Genomic DNA, 26,047 nt, shown 5'->3' with positions numbered 1-26,047 from the left:
TGCACTAGAGCTGCTTTAATTATTTTTTAGCAATGAAATAAGACAATTTTTCCTCTTCAAGCTTTCAGGTTTAAATTGCTAAACCCGCTCAAAGCTAGAGTACAACTGCAGTTTCAGAGCTCTGTTTACCTTACAAACATCCTCCATGTCACATTAATAGAAACTCATTTCTACAGAATATTCATCTTTAACAAAGGCCATGCTGTACAAAGTAGCAGCAAAGACATGTATTAATATTTATCAAACCATTTTCACTATCAAAAGCACATTGTTACATGCATGATAGATTATACAAATGGATTTTTTTTCCAAACAAATATCAAAGAATGCTCCAACACTTATATTCATGAAGTACTTCTGTTGTTTTTGTTAGCAGTGTAGGATTTTTGTCATCTGCCAATTCAACAGTTTACACTGAGAGCAAACTAAACAAAAACAAACAAACAACAAAAAAAGGGAAGTTTCAGGCCTCTGACCAACTAGTGTTAACAAAATTTGCTAGGATATTAAACAAGGAAATACAGACAACCTGATGGAAATCCACACAAGTGCTAAACACAAAACACAGCAAGAAATAAATCCATCTTATCCATTATTTTGACAAAAATAATGAGCTTCATACAGGGACTTATATTTTATCATTAGGAAGAGCTGCATTAAGCTATGCAAATGTTCTTCCATTTGTTTTAGCTTTATTCTCCTTTAAGACATTTCAGATGGAGGAACTGCTAGCAAAAAAGGAATAAGCACGGGAAAACTCTTGTGCATTTCTGAGAGCAAGATGGGTTTCACAGCTTGAAACCCACTCTGTTCCTGCTCCTCAGCTTCCTGGGGAAAAACCTCAGAGAAAACAGCACAAAATCTCCTACCATCCCTCAGATGAAGCCCTTCTGACTAAATATGCACAGCCATTCAGAAGAGCTGACTTGATAACTTATCCAAATCTTTATTTCCACGGTGCCACCTCACAGAACTCCAGCAAGGATGCAAAGTCAGTACCACCACGGTTCCTTCCAATCTTTAAGGACCACATTTTATTTTCTCTCATTACTCCCTGTCCTCTCCCTCACTTGCCTCTACTTGCACACCAATTTCCCCTCTTGGCACTCACCAAATAAACCTTCAGCACCTCAGTGATATGGAACAATGAGGGGGTGACTGTGATTCCCCTGGATCACCCCTACCAAATTTCAATTTCCCACTGGCACATTTAGTTTCTCCCCTCTTCACCTTTGTCCAAGTTACCTGGACAAAACTGACGAATGGAAGGAAAAGTTTCAGCTGGGATATCAACCATTACAATGAGGTGAAAGCTAATTAAGCTCAGTTTTACCCTGCACCTCCCCAGCCATGGTGCAGGAAGATTCAATGTCCCTTTCTCCTCCCAAAGGATGTAGCCAAGTCTCTGTTTCAGCTGAATTTGGCCTGTGCTCTAGCAGACTGCAGAGCCATGCAGTTTAAAATTTAAATTACCCATATGAATGCAAACTTCAAAGAACAAGTTTCTTTCCACACAGTCTCAGTAATTCTAGCAGCATTAACACACACAAAAACCCCTCAAAACCCCCCACAAAACAAAATCAAGAAAACCCCAACTTTGTACACGAGCAGAAGAGCAGAAAATGTTTCTGTCTCTCACCAAGCAGAACATGTAGAAGCCAAAACTTCCAGTATTTTGATGAAACAACAAAAGGTATTGAAATATAAAATCTGCCATGGGAATATTTATGAATGTTGTTTAAATTACATTACAAAATGAAATTAATGCAAAGCTGCTGCTACATCCTTCTATGCAATTTAATTTATAGTTTGCATAAATAAAGATTTATAATGCATTCATTTGTTTCCTTCAGCTTCTTACCTTGCCCTTCTGGAGTTTCACCAAAGGGATTGACTTCAACCTGAGTGGCATCAATTTTCAAGAAAAGATTATACAGCTTCTTAATTTGATCTGCTGCCTAAACGTGATCAAATGATTTACAATTACCACACAGAAAAATAAAAGTTCATATTTTCAAGGCAGAGGTAAACCATTATCGATTATTTTTAATGTATTACATTGCAGAGTAATTCCAGATAATTACTGCTTTTATTTCTGTTTACTTCACCACATTTTTATAGTCTCTTACACTGTTGTAAAGTAGCATTATGATACCATGTAATATTCAGTAAATGTGCATTTAAAGACTACATGAACTGGAGATTTTCTACAAAATGCTGCAATTACTATGACAAGTTTAATTTGGGAAGTGACTCTTAGGCACCAGCAGCACAATGAAATGTTCTCTGGTACTCCAGGATCTGAGTTGCATTCACAAAGTTCATCAGCCTGAAGTCAGAAACCACAAAGTAGTTTGTGCACTCTGGTGACTTCAGAAAAAACATCTATTTCTCCTTCCTACAACAGTCTGAAGTATTTTCTTGAAGAACTCAGGTCTGAAGCATGCTTGTTTATTCATTACAAGGTACTCTTGCTTGTTCCCTGTTACTCATCACCATCTATCTCCATGCCTCATTCCGTGGCTGAAAATACCACCCCTGACAACTAATTTCCAAGTCTTTTGTTCTTATACCATTTTTCCACTAATAGAACTACTTAAAAAACAGCAACATGAACGTGTATTAAAAAATCCTTTTTGAGTCATTACACACTGTGAACCTATTAGCTGCAATAAGTTTGCAGATGAAGTGCACTAATAAAGAACCACTCAATTTTTTCCCTCTCATTACTGATCAGCTAACTGAAGTGCACCACCCAAAAATACTTGAGACCTCTCCTGATAAGTAAAAGGAATTAGAATAAAGAAAGCATAAGTCAGCTTTCCCCTATGAGGTCAGTCATGCAAAATAAATAAAACATTACAACTGGAAAAACTCAACCTCAATCCCAGTTTTACCAGAGAGGTTGTGGAGCCCCATTCCTGGAGGGGCTCATCCATCCAGGCTGGATGGAGCTTTCAGTGACCTGATCTAGTGGAAGGTGCCCCTGCCCAGGGCAGGGAGGTTGAAATTGGATGGTTTAAGGTCCCTTCCAACCTAAACCACTCTGTGATTCTGTGACAAGATTCTTTAAAGAGTCTCAGCTGGGAAGAAGCACAAATTGCTTAGGGAGAGTTATCAGTTGGAGCATTCTCAGTGGGTTTGGCTTAAAAAAAATACCAGTTGTAAATGTGCAGCAGCTTCCTTGGCACAAACCCTCAGGCTGGCACCCCCAGAGCACAGGGTGAGGCTGTGAGCAGCGATCCTGGGGAGGCAGGAGCCCCACACTGGCTCTGGGCCACCCCAAAAGCTGCTGCTGCCAAAGCCCTGTGCTGCAATTGCACCAGAACACATCAGAATTACATTTTATTAAGGGCTGCTCCATCTTTCAGCACCTCTGAATGAGGCAGCTTAATGTCAATACTTCTCTTTCTCAGGGTCTGTAAGAACTGAGCCTCTTCAAGCAGAAAATCCCAGCCTAGAACTAGAGAATGTATAAGTAAATACCAGGCTTTGTCTGGATAAAAACCATGTCCCTATGCTTCAGTAAATTCCTTTTAGCTGAAAGCGTGAGGGAAGAAATGCATTCCTGCAGCATTATTTAAATGTGTTGTTTAAAAGTCCATACATATTTGCTGTTAATTATTAAGTACCAGAACTCTTCAAGGGTTGAAAGGTTCTACATAATCATTCCTCCTCATTAGATATACAGCTAAATCTTCAAATGTGTGTTAATCAACTTAATCATTATGCATTTGTTAATTGCATGTTAAGATAGAAAATAATTAAAACTGCTGAATTAAAAATAAAGAAGTTCTACAAAAATGACAGTTTGATACTACAGAAAAAAAACCCAGACCAGCTAAAATGAGCTCTCTTCTCTCCAGAATTATGCTTAAAGGCAAATAGATATATTCAAAATATATATACATATAGAAAAGAGATACTGAAAGTACAACATGCTGGCAGCCTTTTGTTTTTGTGTTGAAGAATTAAAAAAATTTTAAAAGGTTTCAATCACAAAGCCAGAAACACTTTTGTTTCTCCCTATATTAAGAGCTAATTTTCAAGAACAGCTCTACCCATGCCATTCATGGAGCTCCAGTGGAATTCCAGTGAAAGCAAAGGAATCCCACATGATGGAATGACATGTTGCCATCAACTGCTTCAGAGACGGGACTCTCACTTTAAAATCATAAATTTTGAATCATTTATAAAAATGATTCAAGATTTATAGTTTTAAAGTGAGAGTCCCTAGCAAAACTATAAACTATTTTGAATTTATTCAAAATGCTAAAGCCTAATGACAATTACACAGGTGCAATTTAGTATTTAGAAAGTAAAAATTATCCTGATTTAATGGACACTTGGCTTTTCCTACCTATTGGAAAACATTTAAAACAGAGCTGGGCTAAAAGTCTTCAGCCTAAGCCCAGGGAGTGAAGTTACCTGCTGCTGCAAAGGTCCTTGGAATCCCAAATTCTTTGCCATCTGCAAGGCCTGACGATCCTTTACACCTTCAAAAATATCTATTTCCTCCTGCAACAGTAACATGTGTAAATATAACTAAATATTCCGTCTGAATGGAGGTTTATCACTTCAAAAGGAAAACACTTAGTATACATGTGCAAATTAGTAATTAAAGCCTGGCTGTTTGCCAAGGCTCCCCGAGACTGAGGCTCTAGCAGGTGCCTATGGGGGATGTTATAATTACCACACTGACTATGAAATAGTCCTTCCAAAAAATATGTAATTCTTCAGGGTGGCACGCTGACAAGACAATGTGACACCAGTTTTCACTTTTAATTACTGTACAGATGGCATTGACGAATATTTAGTCTGTTAATTTTTATGACATATTCTGGAATATTTTCAAGGCAGTGAGTGTCACTGCCCAGTGACACTGTGAAGTTTATATAATTTTTAAATGCGCATTAAATATTATTACAATTTTTTGAATAATTATACTTGATTGTATCAATTATTTTCTTAGCTGAATAGCTTGTCTACTCATTATCTTGCCATAGTAACTTAAAAACTTCTTTGGTCTAGTCATCCTTAAGAAAGTAAAGTTAATAACAACAGTTTTATTTCAGATGCAAAAGTCTTGCAGGTACAAAAAATAATTAAGAACCTGTCAATTAGAGAAAAAACAGCCATAAAAACAATAAGTACGTTGGCATCAACCCACTTGTGAAAATCTGTGTACCTTCCTGAAAGTGAAACTCAATCACAAAACGTTTCAGATGTGAAGTTTAACATATCACATAACAGCCAGATTTAAGATCTTTTTGTAATTGAAAAATTCCAGTAAAATCAGATGTTAAATATGCTTCATTTCCTGGATGACAGGTATGATCCTGTATTTGATGAAACACAATTTTTACGGTTCTTTCTGTCTCCTTTTTACACAGAAGAAGGAAAAATGGGAGGAGAAAAGGGGAAAAATATTCTTTTGGATAACTGACATGGAAAATCACTATTGTAAAACACTATTTCAATACCTTAAAGATAAGTTCTGGGCTAGTTACTGCAACTTCTTCAATGTCCACACCACCCTGTGGACTGCCAACCATGACAGGTCCATTGCAGGCTCTGTCCATCAGAATTGCAAAGTATGTTTCCCTGGAAATATCCAGTGCTTCTGCAACCATCACCTAAAAATGGATAGAGGGAAGAAAAGAAAATATCAGTGGTTCTGACTGGTATTTCTGCTTTGCCTTAAAATGCTGCAGCTTGATACTTGCTATCCTGAAAAGAAACATTGGTTTCACAATTTTTACTACAGTACTACAACCCTGGGACCTTTTTCCCAAGAAATGCTCTCTGCTAAAGTAAGAAACTCCTCTAATGCTGCTGCTCTCACTGGGGCATGCAGCCAGCACTGCCAACCAGGAGCATCTCAGTGCTGGGGCTTTTCCAAGAGCTGCTGCTGTGTCCATACTGCAGACATTAGCTTTTTATCCCAATAATTTGGGATAATTATCAAGAATTCTTGTCCCCAGAAGGATTTAAATCACAAAGGACTCAGTGTGCAGATCACACAGATGCAAGGACTGGCACGTTGGCTTTTGGATGCCTCTCTCCAGCAGTGCTGCTCCTCACCAGCAAATCCTCAGGCTAAAGTTCTCTCCCTTATTCTGACCAAAGGCCACCCAACCCTTGTAATCTCTGCAGTGAACTCCTGCCCTGCCAAAGGATTTCCTAAGAAAAATTTCTTAAGAAAAAAACCCGAAGAAAATGGGTTTACAGGTTTACAGGTAATTCTGCCATCCAGCTTTTTCCTTTCAGTTTAGAGAGTCAAGTAAGTGTGTGTCCTTCAGACCCTGACACAACCTAGAAACACAGATATTTATTTTTCCAAAGAGCTACTATTTCCAATTTATTCCTATAAGCTACAGAGCCATTTTGTACCAGTATCTGACAGACACCACAGCACAAAACAGAAAGATGATTCAAATCCTTGGAATCTACAAGCACCACATTAAAAGTGATGGAAATTGGCCCATATAAAATCTTTGCAACAATTTTTTTTCCCTCCTCTCAAAAACAAGACTGGGTCCTTTCCATTTTAGTATGACAACTATACCTCCCTCCTCACCTGAACTGTCTGTTTTTGCAATAGTTTAACAATAGCTATCCTAGCAATTTCAGAGACTGAGTAGTTTTACACTTGGAAAAGACTCACAAAACCATTTTGCTACAAGAATACTAAATTTCCCAAAGTATTCTTCATTTTAGGAAAAAATCTGCATGGGATCATTAATAATTGTTGCCTGTGATCAAAACAGATGCCATAATCAAAGCTGCAGAGAGTGTAGTTCTGCTCTGCACTTCAGTCTTGCTTTTCAGTCTGAAAGTGAAGCAGCCACCTCTGCAATTTAATGAGCATTACAGTCTTCCTTAAGAGAGATACTATTTCCCATCTTTCAGTGGAAGTGGTAGAAATCAGGAAAATCAATTCCCAAATATTAATATAATTAAGAAGGATTAAGTGGCAACGTCTTTCTAACACATCTTTCTGTTCATGAAGTGGCAGTTTTGAACCATTACTGTAGACAATGATCATCACTGAATATACCACCAGGAGAAATTCATTCTCTCAGTCAGCAGATCCAAGAGGCATTTTTATACCTGCAGCCTTAAAACTCTGCCTACCTGGCACAAAGTGCTCCATCAAATGAGTATTCCTTGGGTTTTCATAGTTCAAGGACTATAAACAAGAAAGATGCACTATACTGTCACCCAAGTCGCATTTTTGACAGTCTGTTCCACAGCACATAAGAAAGAATGTGAGGACTTCCTGCCAGGCAATAGGCATTAGAGAAGAGGAAAACAAAAATGTAAGAAACAAGGAATGAAATAAAGCCATCAGTGCTCAGAATTGAAGGAAAGATGAAATTCCTTCATGGTATTTTTGACTTGGAAGAAATCTGCTTCATAGTAATTTTGTTTCCTTCTACTTTTGCCTCACTTTATTCACACAACATAGGGGGATGTAAAGGAATAGTTCAAATAAGAGCCTGTTCAAAAGGAAAGTAAAGAAAGCCAGGGTGAAGGAGAGAACTAAGAATGCAGAAAACTACTGTACTACTTAAAAGCATCTGCCTATTTCACTCTACTACAGAGGGATGCTAAAAGACAACTTCAGAGACATAGCTTGGCCACCTGCCAAGATTTGTCAAATTAACAAGCAAGGGTAGGGAAAGCATCTTTGATTTGCTACTATTTTTACCTGCATCCATGTTTTCACCTTCTTACATATCCTGCATCAATGTATCTGAAAAATGCGAGTCGTTGCTTTAGACATAAGTCAGATAAAACCAACTGGTCCTACTGGATCATGTCAGAGCTGTTCAGTTCCCACAGAGCCCAGGTCAGGGCCAGGCTTAGGATGGGAATACACTCCACAAGCTTTGAGGAATACATTTGCAGGCACAGCAGGTGGAACTAACATTATTAAATCAGGTATTTTCAACTGTGACTTCCAACCAGAGTGATTGTCCTCACTGTTGCTAATTAACAATGTCAGCATCATCAGATACTTCTCTGTCTTAATTCACAAAACTACTGAGATTCTGAGTAGGCAACCTTAGAGCAAAAACTGTCAGATTGTGAAATATCTCTAATTTCTCCCAGCAAAATAACTTTCCTTCACCATCTTCCCTGCTTGATGCAGAGCAAAGCCAGGGAAATTTGTGTTCCAGGTCTTTAAATATCATTTGAGTCTACTTATCACTCACACGACAGAATTAAAGCAAACACACTGATGAACAGTTAAGAATAATGAAATTGAATCTACAGACTGTTGACTCTTCTCACATTTCGTCTGTTTTGCTTTTGATAAAGAATATGACACCTCATTATCTGTTTACCATATCATATTTATATTTAAAATGTCCTGGGGAACAATCAGTTTTCATTAAAACTTTCTGACAACTTCAAGCTTCCCTTCTCTGTAACAAATTGTTACCTAAAAGTTTAAGTCACGCATTGAATGTCATGAGGGTAACTGTAACAGCTTTTTTTAAACAGAATCAAATATGCAAAATGTTCTTTCTGTTGTTGCTTGGAGAGAAAACTCAGGTAGTGCATTCTCAGGTTGTCATGATAAGAGAAGAGTGTCACCACAGACAGCCAGGCTTTCCAAATCCCAAACTGCCATAAGAGGATTTTATGTAAACTCACAAAACAGGTTCCAAGTTAGGAGGGAAGTGCAGAGATTGCTATTAATTTGAGAAACATCAATCTGAAGAGGCACAAACACACTTTAAATTCTGTAGCAGGTGCACAAGCTGAGAAAGAAAGCTGAAACCACCATTTTCTGTTTCATAATTATTCTAATTGTAGAAAATTTCTACCTTTTCTACCTTCCTTACAAATACATGTAAAAGGTACGTGACATTCACTCCCTGACTTAACACTAGCTCATTGATTGCCCCAGAAAAAGTAACAGAACAATTCTTTTCCATCTGAGAAATGCTTGTTACTTTATTTTTTTAAAACATAGGAGAATTTTAAACCACTCAGACTTTCCAGAACACTGAAAAGTTTAAAAAGCACAAATCCTAAAAACATGCTTTTTCTTTTCTTCTTGAAATGCAATTTTTCTTAAGTACATGTAGAACACAAATTCTTCCATACATGCAGAGAGAAAGCACGTGCCTTGAAATAGAAAATAAAAATGCCAGTGATTTGTTCTCATCTTCCCCACTGCCCCAGAGAGTCTGCCTGGCATTTTCAGTGCATTCAGCTCCCACTGCATTAAATGATATCTCAGACATAGCTAAATTTATATGTTTAATAATATTACTGTAGTTTGCCCCTTGATTAAAATGTCACTATTTGATTTTGTAGTCCTGACACTACAAACCTGAGCTCCTCAGCTCCTCTAACTCAAAGATTCCAATATAAACTAACTTAGTAAATGAGAAATTCTTCTAAAAAAGACTTAATTTTGCTGGGAAATAGTTTTTTGATGAACTAGTGCATAATTTTAAACATTTCTTCACTTTCTAATAAGCATAACGTTGGGGAAACTGCTACAAAATGAATTAATTTAAAGCAGGGTGTATGCTCTTACCATTAATTACTAAGAATCAAGAACTCAATACCAAAAAATATAAAATACTAGCTAACAAGCCAACTCTATCATCAGAATGAAACTCTATGACAGCTGATGATCAGCTTCTCCAGTGAAAAACATCACACTGGTTTATCATGCATCAACATTAAATACCAGTTTCCCTGGAACTCTATAGCAAAGGAAAAACAAACTGACTCTCAATCTACACAATCCTGTACCACCAAAATCAATATCTGAAGTTCAGTAGTGCAAACTTCACCTTAAACTTCACCTCTGCCCCAGCTGCTTAGTCCTGCCCACTGTTCATGTGGAGGGGGAGAAAGGAACCACAAGTTAAATATTCTACAGCTGCATGGAACAAAAGTCATCCTAATATAAATCCTTCAAATTATCTATGTCAAAACCCCCCCAGTATCCATATCCTTCTTCCATTTCCATTAATTGCAAAGAAAATTAGTAGGTTTTTTTTCAGAACTGACTCTGTCAATGATGAACAGGATTGCACTCTGACAAAAGAGTAGAATTTCTGTATGGATGTATCCAAAGCAGACCAACTAGGGCAAAAGAATAAAAACAAAGAACTTATAAAAGAAATACTAATTTTCCCAAGCACAGTGTCTTAGTATGGAAAAGGCATAGCCTTTCTTATATCCTTAGCATTAACAGGATCTCCATCAGACATGCCTTAATGGTGATACTGAATCTCTTATTTTAATATATAGTTTTTCTTTTTAAGAACAACCCTGCTCTCCCTGCTCCCCAAGAGAAGCCCTGCCTGCACACCTTCCCCAGCCTTCATTAGACAGGATCTTTCCAGACAGGTGTTCCTTCCCCTTCTATGCTAATGCACCAAGCTGTTCACAGGATATTAAATGTGAACTGCAGCTCCTCCAGCTCATGCCAAATTATTTCCTGGCACAGATGCAGTGTGGCTCTTGACTACTCACCTGGATGAGGATTCTTGCTCAGTCAAACAAAGCAAGAGATAAAAACAGATACAGCAGATAGGCAATTGCCAGGATTTCCTTACTCACAGAATTTTATTAATTTGAAGGAGAACCTTGCTGAATCTTTGCTTCTCTTATTTAGGCCAGCACAGAGCAAATAATTTCTGCTGAAGTGAATCTTGGTGCCTTGCAGAAAGCACCATCATTGGAAAATGGTTCATTTGGTACCTCAACCACTACCATGAACACATTTTAGTCTCTATCTGCAAAAAGTAGAAAGAACCTGCTGTTCAGACACTTCTTTTCAAATGGGAAAAAAATCTCATGCAAACCTTTCAATACTTAAAGGAGGCCTACAATAAAGATGAGGATAAACATTCTGAACTAAAGAAGACAGATTTTAACTACATATAAGAAAGGATTTTTTTACAGTGAGGGTGGTGAGGCACTGGCAGAGTGGCAGTGGTGGATGCCCCATCCCTGGAAACCTTCCAGGCCAGGTTGGATGGGGCTCTGAACAGCCTGATCTGGTTGAAGATGCCCCTGATCATTGCAGGGCATTGGACTGAAGGAATTTTAAAAACCCTTTTCAACTCAAACCATTCTGTGATTCATCTGTCACTCTCTCAAGACTTGCCCAGACCTCAGGGTGACTGAAATACAGATAATATTATTACCAAAGGGAACCATGTATCTACTGTTTCTGTAAACAGAATGTCAATAAGCGTGTACAGCTAATGCTATAATGCAGTTTTATCACCATTTAGTATGTGTTTGATCAAAGATGGGCCTCTGACAAAGGATTCCTTTCAGTATATATTGCAGAAATCAATTTATTTTCCATCAGTGGGTATGCCAAAATTGATGAACAAAATATATACACAAACTGAAGAAGTAACATTTTCTCTTTTTTTTTTTAATCGATTAGATGTAATCAATCAGGAATTGGAGGAAGATTGAAAAAAATCTATGTTGTACATCCCAGCTTATTAATGCAAAATTGCAGCTGAACATAGTTTTCAACTTTTAAGAGGCTAGAATCTTACCTTTTTAACTGTCACACCATCCTTTGGAGTTTGCTTGGTTGACAGATTGTACCCAATCATCTGTTTAGCAAGCTGTTCAACAGTCTTAGGGCTACAAACAAAGGAAAAATGTTAGTTTACTGAAAAATATTAAAAGAAACAGGCCATAGCTGTGGTAAACAGCCTAAATATTATACAAGGAGCAATTTATTTATGTTGTTTTCAATTGAAAGTACTTACTCCTTAGTTAGATGAACTCCTCCTTTCAACCCACTGTTGAAAATCCCTTTCCCTCTCCCTCCAGCCAGAATCTGTGCCTTCAGAACAATTTCCTTTGCCTCTGTAAAAGAAAAACACATTGCAATTCTGTGGTTTGTCAATTGTTGAGTTTGTTAGTATGAGATCAAAAAGCATTTCCAGACTGGATTCTTAAAACAACAAGAAATTGTTCATAACTAGTGAGCAATAAAACAAGAGTAAATTCATCATTTCTATAAAGCAACCTTGCCAAAAAAGAATTGTTAAAGGGTTACACAGCTTATTAAAATGACAAATAAGTCATTGCAGAGATCAGAACCATGCTGTTAATGCACAACAGACCACACAACCAGCCCAGATCTGTGGCTGACACACTGACACAGGTTTTAGACATAAATCAGATCATATTTTGTCTTGAATGCACAACAAAACAATGCTCATCAAGGGAAATGAATTCTGTTCCTTGCTCTGAGCACATGGAAGGAAATGCATGGATGTGGTTCCTGAAGAAATCCCTGTCTCCAGAGGGCAGGAGCTGTGAAAACATTTCATCTGTCTGGGAGGCATCACTTGGGTCTTCGGAATTTGAGTGTAACAATCTCTTAGTGACACCAAAGGGCAGCAAGACAGTGACAACAGCAATTGCACCATGTCCTACATTCCAAACAAAAGCAATCCTGACATCCTTACAGAGTCAAACAGAGGGAAAAAAGGGAAAGAAAAACCAAACCATCACTCATCATTTCTGCAGCTCTGGATCACAGCAACTTCCTGAGCCATGGACACCTCTCAGGTGCCTTTAAGGTGTTTATTAACACCAACTACTGTCACTTTGCACATTTATCATAATAGTGCTGGGTGCTCTGCAAAGTCTGAGATCCTAATGTGAACAGATCATCAAGTGCGCCCAGAAAAGGCTCTTGTTACCCTCTCCTGCAGTCTGTGGAAATCTCTGATGTCAGTGTTTGGATTAGGTCACACCTCGGACAATATTTTATCTAAGTGTCAATAAAACATGAGAATTTGTTGTTAAATTGACAATTTTACTGTTTACTTGGTAGAGAGGACACAGATACTTTCATTCAAACACACACAGGCTTTCTAGGCTGTAAAAACATTTTAAAGATAATTAAATATCAGTTTAGAGGTGCAGCAATTTTTGGTGCAGGCAAGCTCTGACACAACATAATTTCAAAGTGCCTGTAAAATAAATTTCAGCAGCCACAAAGAAAAGTTGAACCCTAGAATAGAATAAATATTACAAAACAAATATTCTATTTAACACAGGTATTGCACTTTAACACAACAGTAGTAATAGTAGTTACTATTACTATTTCTATTATTATTATTTTTTAACACAGATATTGTACTAAGAAATGCTTAATTTCCAAGCTTCTCGAGGCTAAAAACTCTCCATATGTTTATCCATTCAGTAACATTTGACATATATCACTCTGAACCTTAGAAGCATTCTCCTTGAAAATATTTCATGCATCCCAATACATTCATGTTCTGGGCTCCCTATTACTCATACCACTGCAGGGCAGATAACAGGGAAATTTAAATGCAACAAAAAGTTTCATATCAAATGTTTCCTAAGCACACAAATTAGGATGAATTAAAACTATAAATCACTTTTCAACCTGCAGAAGCAAACTCTAAAGATCACAGTAGCTGCTGTGACAAAGAATCTAATACGGCATTGTTAATAGGTGCTGTAAGCATTTAATTAAATCAATTTTAGCTTCCAGCCATCCCGACAATGTGAGCTTTGGTTGTCAGTGATGGGTGGTATCAGTTCTGGGAGTGATCATCACCCTCATTCCCAACCACCACGTTCCATGAGCACCAATTATCTACACTGGGCTCCACCAGATGAAGTCAGAGAAAGGAATTAATGTGTACATTTTTATAATCCACCAGGGGACTATCAAGGCAATGGAGTAACTTCAGAAGAACAACTATCAAACCCATAAACAAACAGACATGAAAGTGAGCACAGCCACATAAAGATAAGACCTGAAGAACTAATCAATGCAGCAGCTCAGCAGAGCACAGTACAGCAGGTTCTTCATGCCCTGCAGGAAACAAACAGGAAGCAATTTAATTCCTTAATTATTTGCCCAAAGTCTGTAAAATGGAATAAACCATCCAGATCTCATTTTACAGTAACTAGGTTTGATCATTCAGTACCTACCAAGTGGATTCACTACTTAATGTCACCATCTTATTTAAAGAGTTGATTTCTAGAAATGCTCACACAAAGTTTTTGTTTGTTTCTGCCTGAATTCCCAAGTTGTGTTATGGAAGAGTGTGCCAAAACAAAAAAGTGGGATTAGCTAGAATATTTGAAGTAATTCACCTTCACCTGTGGGTTTAAAGAAAAAGAACATAAAAAAAGTACCTGAAGTAAGTCATTAAAACCAGAATGGTGTAACTAATTTTTATTAATACTGTTCCAAACTGTTCTAGCAACACTGGAAAAATGTCTAAGCAGGATTGTGTAGTTACACATAAAAGAATTGAAGAAAACCTTTCACAAACAACATGCCTTTACACCACCACAAAGTACAGTACAACATTTTCAACACCATTAAGGCTTCAACCACCTTCTGTGCATGGCCACTGACTAACCAGTCTTGTGTAAATTAAAGCACAAAAAACCCCACAAAAAACTCCAAAGAAAACCAAATAACAAACCAGCCTGCTTCTTAAGTGCACATATGTGGATTTTTAGTCACAGATTTATAATTTTCTTTATCATTAGAAACAATACAAAAACCCGACAGCTTTTAAGTGTCACTAATTTAGCAACAAATAGCTGCAAACTGCTCCATGCAGAATAATGACGCATGGCTGGTAACAGCATGTGTTCTTAACTAATTATAACCTGAATACATTAATATCTCAGACTGAGCAGCTCGTGTATTTGCCTTTTTTTACATTAATCTATGGAAAAAGAGAGAGGTGCAGGTGTGGTGTTGGAGCGGTTTAAGTGCTGGACCTGGCAGTATGAGGTTAAAAGGCTGGACTTGGTGATCTTAGTGATCATTTCCAAGCAGAGTGATTCCATGATTTCTAAAGAATCGTTTTTAAAAAATGGAACCAAAACACAGCTGGTCCCTAAGTCAGATGCCAATAAATAAGCAAGACCTTTACCCCTTATAATTCAAAATTTCAGAACTGTGTCTGGCTCTGTGTTTCCAATAAACTTTACTCTAACCACAGGAAAAAAGCCTTAAGTACTTATTTTTCTGTAATAAATTCAGATGTTTCAGCAGGGCAGAATAGAACACTGAGGGTCAAACAGCCTCTACATTGCATCCAACAAAACCTCTCCTTTCCTCAGTCAGCACTGTGCATACAAACAGCAGTGATACTCCTTGCAATTGGAATAAGCTCAGTGCTATAATGAAAGCCTATTTAAAATCAATAAAATCAGTCCTGCTTTTGGGAGCTATGATTACTCTGGTCCACTGGTACTGCTTGCAGCAAAAATGAACAGCTTGTTCTCAGCCCACTGCTGTGTATATTTAACTACTGAATTCTTGATCGTGGAACAATATACAGAGTTCTGCTGGTTATATGCTATGCTAATTTATTACCTGTGAACAACTTCCCACTATTATTGATACGACTGTGTGGCTGCAAATTAGGCATGTTAACAATTACATATAAAATGTGCTGTAGCTTGTCAAAAATAAACTGCTGTAAAGAACACACGATGTACGCCTGCACGGGAACAGGTCTCACACGCTCCCCTGTTTATGAACAAAAGGTTTTCTACCAGAAAGAACTCAGGACTGCTTTGACAAGTCCTCCCACACTACAGAAATTAGAGCTTGGGACAAAGGGAGGAGGTCTCACATGAATTCCTAATCAAATCTCTCTCTCACCATGCGACTTTCAGTGGTCTGGCTTCTCTATCTGCAGGGGCTCCGTGTAAATGAATTACTGTCTGCACCTCCTTTACAAACACCATTCCACTATTACATCAGGGGGTTTTTACCCCTGGAAGGCAGCTCAGCACAGAAGGGTTCAGTGCAAACCTCTGACTCCAATGTAAGAACCGCAGCAGCAGCAAAGCGTCCCTGGAACGTGCCCTGACCTCTCTGGGAATGAGCTGAGCTCACGTTGCAAAGCAGATGAGAGCAACCCACTGCCACAGGAGCTGCACAATGAAAACAAAGTCAGGACATGCCAAACCCAGGTTTTACAGAAGGCCTGTCTCCTCTCTGACCACACACTGAGTATACAAACACCCAGGAGCCGTGTCCATGAAGGCAGCTGGGATGCCAGGATGTGCAGGAGGACCCCAGTCTGATGACTTAAATTTCATCTTTCATGTATTTCAGACTCTGTGCTGCCCAGGGGGGCAGCTCTGAGCTCACACTCAGGGTCACTCAGCTCTGCACACAGCAGGGACACAAAACAAATCCTTCTCCTGCTGCACACCAAGGACAACTTTCAGCCCCAAGGCACAAACAGGGGTGGCTGCAGGGAGGAACAAGAAGGATGGGACCTCCCAGCCTGGAGCTGGAATTGGACAATTAAACCCAATATGCAAATGGACCAAACCTTATCAGAGAGGCCTCGTGACCGTTTGTCCATTTTGGGACCATTTTGGGTCCACCTTGGGTGGAGCCCTGGCCAGGCTCTTGTCCTGCCCAAGGAGAACCCTAAAAGCCTTCCAATAAATATCTGCTTTATTCTCTAGCTCTGTCCAGTCTCTGTTTCAGGTCAGCCTGCCCAAGGCATCAAGCCCACTGCAGCCAGGCAGAGTCACTGGTTTCAGGAACTTTGCTGGTCACCTTTCTCTAGGTAAAATAATTAAGTTGTGCTTGATGAGCAGAACTCGTGGAGCACTTCCTCCTCCCTGAATCCCAAAAAAGCCAGATGAGGTACAAGAATCTGCAACCAGCTCCAAACTCTCCACCCCTACAGAGAGGCAGAGGGCAACCTAAAGATGTATGTACCTGGTAAAAGTGCTCTAAGGGACACAAATCACATCTTTGTTTGTTTGGATATGTGCAACTTCAAGCTTTGCTTTCACCATCCAGGCTTTCATCCACATCTTCTCCATGAAGGACTGGCTGGGAATCTCACTGGATGACCAATTCTATCTCCCAAATAAATTCAGTGATTCCTTTCCCAAAGCAAGGGGTTTTCCCCCAACTCTGCTTAATAGTTTTGCTTTCATAACATGAGATTTGAGGAGAATAAGGCAACACTACAGACATTTCCTGACAGCAACTATTCCTTATTTTGGATAACACAAGAACTGTAAAGAAACCAATAAACCCCAGACAACCTACCTCCCATTCCTACTTGTTTGCTCTCATATGTTGATGCAAACCCACAAATGCTCAAGTGTCCTGTAAGGACACTTAATCTATCAAATAATCTCTCCCAAACTGCATCTCTGCAGCTCAGAGCCTTTCCTCCAAAACCAAGGGTTCCCCTTTAAAAGGGTCTGGTTTGGATTGGTTTGGGGTTTTACTACTCATATCTAGCTGATCCAGAAATAGGCAAACATACTTTTGGAGGTCTCATCTGTCCTGTTTTGTTACTGTTGCTTCTTCTTTTAATGCCACCCCTACCGGTTGAATTCCCAACTTCCCTTTGGGCAGGAGGGGCTATAATTAATTTCCAAATTTCAGCCAATTTTACACTGCTCAGGCAAGATCCTGTCAAGTTCTTACTACCTTTCAGCAACAGTCCAGTCCTGAGATTCTGTAGATTACTCCAGCAAGGAAAGCAGGGAGAAGAATAAAAGCAATAAGGAAGACCATAACAACCATAACACAATAATAGAAAAACTGTAGTAAAGCTTAGTTTCCACATTGAACACTGAATCTTGAAGTTGTTATAGTAACTTTTCACATTTGAGTCTCTTTACACCAGCTTGGTCTGAAATCTGAGACAGCTTTTCCCAAGTATTTCTGCCACTTCCACTGCTGCCCATCCTCTGAGAACTGCAGGGATGCAGCATCCAAGGCAGTTCCCACTCTCTGCCAAGTGAGCAGATTGAGATGAAAAAGAAGCTGTCCACAAGGCACCTCCCACATCTACAAAACCATTGTTGTGCTTAGAGGCCTTCTGAATGAAGATAAACAATGATTTTCCCCCCTTCCTTTGATTTTAATTTAAACTCTCTTCCTTTGTTATTTTCATCCTTCTGCTCCATAACACCAAAAAGAATTAAGTTTTCACAAGCCTACTTTCTAGAACCTTTGGTTTGCAGACTAGTTTAGAATTAAAGTTAAATAAATCATCCTTTTTATAATTCCATACTTTTGAATATATTGTATATTTATTGCTGGATTATAAGCCTCATTAAAATCTATAATGATAAATTAGTCAGCCTCTTGATTCTGTCACTACTATTATTAATTGCTTTCATAGCCATTACTACACATTTCACCGGTGATAAAAATTTTAAGGCTAGATAAAATCAGCTAAGCTAAAGCTCATTCTCAATATTGCAGTCTTAAACCTTGTCAGAGTAAAAGTAATCAAGTATTCACATATCCTACATTTAAGTTAAACCTGATAAATCACTTATACAGCAAACGAAGCCTCACTAGATCCAGCAGCACCACTATAATGTATGGAAAAATATGCACATCAAGGCAAGGATCCAAAAGAAACAGTTCTCATATTAAAACTGTTCATTGTATGTGCTTGTTTAAAACTCCATGGGATATCTTATTTCTGATATTTTCAGCCTTTAACAGGTTCTTTTTTCAACATAACTTCTCATTATTTTTTACATAAATTTCATCTGTAACAGACAAAGGGCTTAGAAAAATTACTATTTTCACATTTGCTTACAAACTGGACAGCAGACGTGGTTTGAAACTCAATCAGGAAAGGAACAAGTTTGTCCTTTTGTGGAAGAGCACTGAAGTTCCCTGACAAGAGAGAAAAAGCTCTTTCTGCCAGCTCTAGAGCAACATCCATTCTGTGGCCAAAACAGAGAAAGGCAATTTCTGGAACCTGCAGAGCCACCCTGGCATCCTGCAGCACATAAATAGTAAATACTGAACAAAAATAGAAAAATCCATGCAAAGGGATCCAGGATTCTTCCATCATTATACCCAACAGCTCTATTCTTGCTACTTTTAGACTTCAAAATATTCTTTATATTATGTCCAAGCCAATATTACTTTTCTCCTCTTCAGATGATTTCACTTTAAGAGGCTGCAAAGGCAAGCAAAGAAGACTTTTCCTTCTGCAGTAGTCACAATCCCCATGACCTGACAACAACACCATGGAAGGTTCTCAGGATACTCTGTTAAGCACTGAGAAACCTGGGCATTTAAAATCATGTGCTTCAGTAAACCTGCTTCCCTTGTAAGTATAAAACGCATGAATAAATCTCCAGACTTCATTTCTAAAACCGTCATTCAAAAATTTGTCAGTTTTAACAGATTCTTATCAAGACATTTCTCTCTATCCTTCCCATTTCCCTAAACTACAAAAAAAAAGAGAGAGAAATGAATATGCTGACAGTTTTCTTTGCATCTCTACCTTTTAAAGCTTACAAGGATTTCAAATTTTCCTTGCCAAAATAACATGCAAACCTCCCCCCATCCTCCCAGTAAAATATATGTTTAAGTTAGCAAACTCAGGCAGATCAACTGTGCCCTAAATTCTTGACTGCATACCATAACACAATTTGTTTTAATACAGTTCAGGGAACAGGCTTTGTGCAATCTGCAGTGTTGAAGTCAAGCAGCCATTAGGAACAAACACTGTTCTCGCCCCTTGCTGCAACAATACACACACCTGCTTTCCTGGAATGTGTTCAAAATTTCATTCTTTCTGATTATATGTAAGGCACAAAAGACACAAAGCCTTCTCTGACTGATTCTAATTCTTTTATCCATTATTGAACTGCAGAGATGATTTTGAAAAAAAATTGTATGTAGTGCAGAATACATAAAAACTGAGACGCATGTATCAGTTTTTTTCACACTTCACTTTTAATCATAAAGGAGTTGTAGGTGAAGATAGTCCCAAAAATGGAGCATGAAATAAAAAGCCTAAGCAAGAAACCAAGGAATTCACATGGTAAAAAAGTAAGTTAATATGAATTCTAGAATCACAAAAGGTTTGGCTTGGAAGGGACCTTAAAGCCCATCTCGTTCCAAGCCCTCCCATGGCAGGGACACCTTCCACTGTCCCAGGTTGCTCCAAGCCCTGTCCAACCTGGCCTTGGACATTTCCAGGGATCCAGGGGCAGCCACAGCTTCCCCAGGCAACTTGTTCCATTCTTCCCTGATAAGGAATTTTTTTCCTGGTACAGAATCTAAAATTTCTCTCTTTCATATATGCAAATACGCAGAGTAAAGACAACTGCAGTGCTATCACCACTGCCTAGGAATTGTTAACAAATCCATAACGTGACAGGTGAGCCCTGTTCAAGTAGAAACTTGATAATCAGCCCTTTGCCAAGCACAGTCTTTCCATACAGGCCTGCAATGCCCAGCAGGATCCTTAAAAATAAGCATTAAAATGCTTAAAGAAATGTGGAGGACATCACACAGTGGAGAATGGGAACCAAGAGCTTTGGAAAGAGTGAGGAACAGGCCACAGGCTCAAAGGGAGAAATCTCAGCATGCATCAGCTTTAGACCCAGTTTCTACAAGGCTGCCAATCCTAGGCCAGGACCAAATTCCTTCAGAGGCTTTCATCATCTCTTGCTGCCTAAAATCTGGGACAAAGTGACCTGACAGGTACCCATGTGCATGCACTGCCCCACTTCGAGGCTCCTCACTTCTTTACTCACCACCACAGTGGTCATTTCTCCTCTTTACAATTTACAGTGACACACTATAGATGCTTTCATCAAACACATAGTTATCTGCTCAATTCCAAGCACACTCTGATGCCAGCTTGGCATTTGGGTGCCTGCATAAATATTTCCCTCAGTGGGGCTTTGACACATTTCATGAAGAACTTCTTAATAAAGCTCCAAACCTAAATCTCATCTACAGTTTGCATTTTTACCCAAAGCAATGAAAATACTGAACAGCTCTCAGCTGAAAATTTACATTTTTAGCAAAATTAACATTTCTCTCCCAGAGACAGTTCTGGTTATACAATTCTACTCTAGGTCTTAGCCTTGTATCCCTTAGCTTTTGTTTCATTGTGTAGGGCTGCATTAGATCCCACACATTCTGCTGCTTAGACCATAAATAAATCAATCCACACCCCAAACTAGAAACATACAAAAGAATAGCAAATCTGGCAGTATTTTGATCTGAGCCAAGCCTAGTAGGATTGAAATGTCCTCCAGTACCATGATTCATTATCCAACTTATTCAGTGGAATTAAGTACAAAGTTTTCAATGTATTGCTGAGATAATTTATTGAGCCTCTGAAGAGAATCATGCTAGACTGGTCATTATCTGAGAAACATCTGGATGAGACAATGATCACATTGAAGAATTTATGTCTGCCTCACTAGTGCTAAAGACAGAAAGTTGAATTACTTTGGAGTTGCTAGTCTACATATGCCCTTGATTCCTTGCCCTGATTTTGAAGCAAGGCACTGATTTGCCATAAAACTAACTTTGCCCTGCCAGAACTAACCAAAAATACCTGATTTTCCCCTCCCCACAACCAATGACACCACCAACACCTTCCCAACCTTCTTCACTACTTACAGACAGAAATTACACAGTTAAAAGAGGACATTTTTGAGATCCCACTATTGACCACTGAGATGTAGCCTCATTTACTGAAGTGTTTTCTATTTGAAGAAGAAATTCAGACTCCACAATGAAAATAAACACTATCTCAGGTTAAAGAAAGATTATTTTTCCAGCACAGCTTCTAACAGACACCTCACATCAGGTGTAAAAGCTACCTGGAGAAGGAAAATCCAGTAACTGAGATGCTGGGCTGAGGGATTGCACAAATGTGACATTCAACTTCTTTTGCAGATAAAAATGGGACTGAAATGATGAACAGGTATGGCTCTGGCCATCTGGAGTAGCAATCAATTTTACCCAGAGTGAAAAGAAAATCCAGGAAGAAGGAACAGAGTTGGTTCTAAGGTTTCCATCTTGTCAAGTGGAGGTTAACTAAGTGGAGACTCTGGGCAAAAGCTCATTCATTTCTTGAGCTCCAGATCTCGAAAACAGAGTTATCCAAGTATGAAACAGACAGAAAAAACTCGCCACATAAAGGTTTAAAGAATGCAGGAGACAATGGAATACAAAAATGATACCTATTTAAAACACAGAAACACTTCAACCAAAGCAGCCACCATATTTACTGCTGGAGATATTTTCCTGCACAGTTTGCTTAAAAACCTTTTAAGGATTCCTGTTGTTAGATTTCATGGTGTTAATCTAGCTGTTAATTGCATTAAAAAATCCTACTGCATTAGGCAGTATTAAAAGAAATATTTTAGTCCTCTGGCAATTGGTAACTATTAACTGCTGTACACAGATGAAATTTCAGTTGTGGTAAGCACCTGTATTTTATAACTTATTGTCAGATAACACCAGCAATCACTGAGCCCACGTAATAAGGGATGCACTACCATCCTCCTCTTGTTTGTGTTTGCTCATCACATATGTGAAATAGAAGCAATAGCCAAAATAATCTAATACTGGAAAAAGGTTAAGAGCAGACCTATTATATGAATCTTTAATATCTAATTCAATATTTCAGATTTAATTACTCCATTAAAAGGCCATCTCACTGATCAATGATACACTGGTAATTTAGATTCAATGCCAAAAAATTTTTGTTTAGAACACAGTTCCAAATCTGTATTACCTGAACAATGTTCTTTTTACAGCTTTATAAAATTATCCAACTTATACAATTCCCTCTCACACATACAGCCAAGACCTTCAACATAAACCCATCCAGAACACATCCCTAACAGTGCATCCCTGCCAATATTAATTAGCCTTCTACGAAAAAAGACATTTCTTTTGGTTATTTTTCTAGATTTCATTTTTGTTCTGTGATATTTTTCTTAGTATCACATCATCTGCAGACACTTTTCAGAAATGGTGAAGAAAGGCAGTTTAGGGAATGTTCCAGATAAGGGGAGAAAAAAAGTCCCGCTGTGCTTTTCATAGCTTGGTAATTTTTATAGACGTTCATCTTGTGATGTATTCTTTTTTCACACCATTGTATTAAAAGTCTTCAATTTTGAATGTTTGGTGGAAGGAAGATAATGCAAACTTTACCATTTCAACTCTGAAAACTCACTGCCTATTAGGACAGGTTAAGAGAGAAAAAAAATAGGTTTAAAGTGTTCCCATTACTTATTGAATGTCAAGCCACAAAAAAAAAAAAGCACAGAACTTTGAACAACTTAAGTTGCGTGGACCAAACAAGTTTCTACTTGAAAGATGAAAATAAAAAATGGGACAACAGATTTTTATCTTGAGATGAGCTTTTAATTCATAAACCACCTAGAAGAAAATATTAATTATTTTGTAAACATGGTAAAGTAACTGTCAAAATACATGTTGTATCCTTGATTTTCACCAGTAGCTTGTTAGCTGAGCCACTCATGACCATGCCCAGTACCAACACAAGCAGCTTCTTGGCTCAGCCTCTCTCTGCCACTTCATTTTTTCAGTGGTTTTATAGGGATTTGCTCTGTGTTATATGCAGCTACAACATGATCTGTATGAGGACACTGGACAAGCTGTTAGCTCCATTAACTTAATAATAGATTTCTGAGTGTGATTTCCTATTAATTTCATTTTCCTCATTCCACGAGAAGCCAAAATTACAGACAGCCATATGGTGCTTCATAAACAACAATTAAAAGTTATTTTCTGATTTTTAGGCACTAAAAAAAAAAAAAAAAGCCCATAAAAATACATGTGGTTGGAATGATATAAAGGAAATTATGCTTTGGAATGTCTGCCTGTCTAAGATGCTCCAAACACTTCCTCAGTCTTTCTCTCATTCACACAGTTCTGGTCCATGCCAGCCACTGGAGGTTTCAATTAACCACAGTGTATGCCTCCAAGATCACAATTAAGATTGTTCTTCTAGAAGTGGAATTTCACAACAGCTTGTATGAACTGTGTAGCACAACTTGTGTTGTGACTCTGACTCTTCACCTTTACCCACTCCATGGGTTTGCTAACAGGATGGAGCCAGAGCTCTGCCAGTCAGAGAAATTAAATCCATGGCTTGGAGACTGGACTGGGAGCCTGTCAGCTCATTACAGGCTCCCAGTAATGTAAATTACCTTGTCATTTTGCAGGGACTAAGAATTCCCAGTCCCCAGCACAGCAGCTGAAAAACCAGCCTACTCCAAATCATTGCAAGCTGCTCCTCTAAATGACTCAGAACAGCCCCTTCCCCTTCCCAAAATTACACCTTGTGTTTGTGCTGATTGGAGAGCAGTTTGCTCTGAGAGTCCCTCTGAGTACCTGAAATCACATAAACCCTTTAAGCCTCTTACTGTAAAATGGAAATAAAAAACTTACCTGCATCATCAGAATGGTTTTTTACTAAAACATCTGTAACGGGAGAAATTTCCTTAGAAGCACCTGGGATAACTTTTACTGCTGTCCACTGCTGGAAGTCAAGCTGATGGGCAGAGTTTTTGACATATATACATACATATAAATACATAAATACATATATATATATATATGCTTACAGGGCAAAGCCAGATCTGTAACACTTAGTGGTTGCTAGCACAGTCCCAAGTCAAAAAAAAGAGCAAGAAAATCCCAGTGGTTGAGTTTTAACAATTCCACAGTAAAAATAAGAAGTGGTTCTTCCTTAGAAAACCCAAGTGTTAATTGATAGGAGGTTAAAGGGACATTATAAAACCTGTTTTAACTCTTAACAAACACAGAAAACCAGCATTTAACCTTTACAGAACAGTGCTAGTGAAGTTGTCCATCTTGGTGTAGTCATTTATCCCAGAGTGACAATGATATTGCAGTAATTATCAACCACATTCATAATTTTCCTGTTTTTCCCCTAAAACTGATTATCTCTAGCACGTCCTAAACAAACCTACATGCAACTAAACCATTACTTATTTTCTTCTTGTGCACTTTTTTAACACAATCTATTTTTTTCTTCTTTGTATGTACAAATTCCTTTGCAAAAAGGAAAGACTTTTTCAAATTCATCACAAAAGCAGCTGTTGTGGTATTAATAGATTTTTCTTCAAAGTAAATCAGAGATGCAAAGCTTCTGCACTAGAGTTTTAAAGCCAAGTATTCTGGATATATGAGAAATCAAATCTGATAATGCACATAATAATTTTCTTCTACTTTATTACCACTGATCTGCAACTGAACATCTACAATCATGTCTTTTCTTTCAACTGACTAACACCAAAGTGATTTTCTGACATTACCTGGGCTGATTTCTGCAGAGCCAAGTCTGCATTTGTTAAAGGAATTTTGAAGCAGCAGCAACAAAACTGAGGGCAGTTCCTACTCACTGCAGCCTGTAGAAAGGTTGAAATAGCAGCAATTTCCTGAGTTTTCAGCATAGGAAACATTAGGAGTGCTATAAATACATATTATATGATTGGCTTTTTGCAAATATTAAAAGGAATGCTGTATGTGTTATGCTGTATTAATGTAGTCTATTTTAGTAGTGTGATAAATATAGGTTTTAGGCTATACCATAATATTAAAATAGAAACTATGTAATGTAAAATGCTTTTTGTAACTGGCTCAAGGAATGAAGAAGACAAAAGAAATTCCTCACATCATCCTATCTGGATAGAGATAACAGCAGCAGACACCAAAATCCCAAAAGGAAGAATTTATTGCCTCCATTTTCAGGGAATTTGAGACTTTTGGAGCCATGGGAAAGTGATTTACAGGATGGAATGATGAGGAAGAAAAGCTGAAATGAAGTAGAAACACCCAGAGTCAAAAGGAATGTTCAAATCATGTACAGGATTTATGAATATGCAATAGCTGATTGTTTTTAAGGGATGACCCTTTGTTAGCAAGGGGTGCCTCATGATAGAATACCAGGCACCCAGATGTCTGTAACTTTTCTTTTTTTATGTCTCTTATTGCCTTATTTTTATTATTAAACTTTTAAAATTTGACAAAGGTGAACTGTGTTTTTCACAGGAGGCAGAAAGACTTAAACAAAACCCCAGCATGTTACAGAACAATGGCCTGAGTAAAATGAAATGTTCCACTCCCCAGGGCAGAGCCAGCAGACAGAACAAGGCACAGAGGATCCCCCATCCTCAGGCCAAAGCACTGTCACTG

At 38.3% G+C, this 26,047-nt stretch overlaps 1 protein-coding gene across 2 annotated transcripts in view; it reads right to left on the bottom strand.

The window, feature by feature from the left end:
- SUCLG2 (succinate-CoA ligase GDP-forming subunit beta) overlaps positions 1–26,047 on the bottom strand; it is a 117,305-nt gene that overhangs the window by 51,757 nt on the left and 39,501 nt on the right. For both annotated transcript variants that reach the window (XM_063411458.1, XM_063411459.1), the window contains 5 exons: positions 11,778–11,877; positions 11,559–11,649; positions 5,484–5,636; positions 4,429–4,518; positions 1,862–1,958 (listed from right to left, as the gene is read on the bottom strand). In XM_063411458.1, coding sequence (XP_063267528.1) covers positions 1,862–1,958; positions 4,429–4,518; positions 5,484–5,636; positions 11,559–11,649; positions 11,778–11,877 — 531 coding nt within the window. The remainder of the gene's footprint in view (positions 1–1,861; positions 1,959–4,428; positions 4,519–5,483; positions 5,637–11,558; positions 11,650–11,777; positions 11,878–26,047) is intronic.

Source organism: Prinia subflava, chromosome 14 (genome assembly GCF_021018805.1).
Source record: "Prinia subflava isolate CZ2003 ecotype Zambia chromosome 14, Cam_Psub_1.2, whole genome shotgun sequence".
NCBI classification, from domain to species: Eukaryota; Metazoa; Chordata; class Aves; order Passeriformes; family Cisticolidae; genus Prinia; species Prinia subflava.
This window is presented reverse-complemented; position numbering and strand designations above follow the sequence as displayed.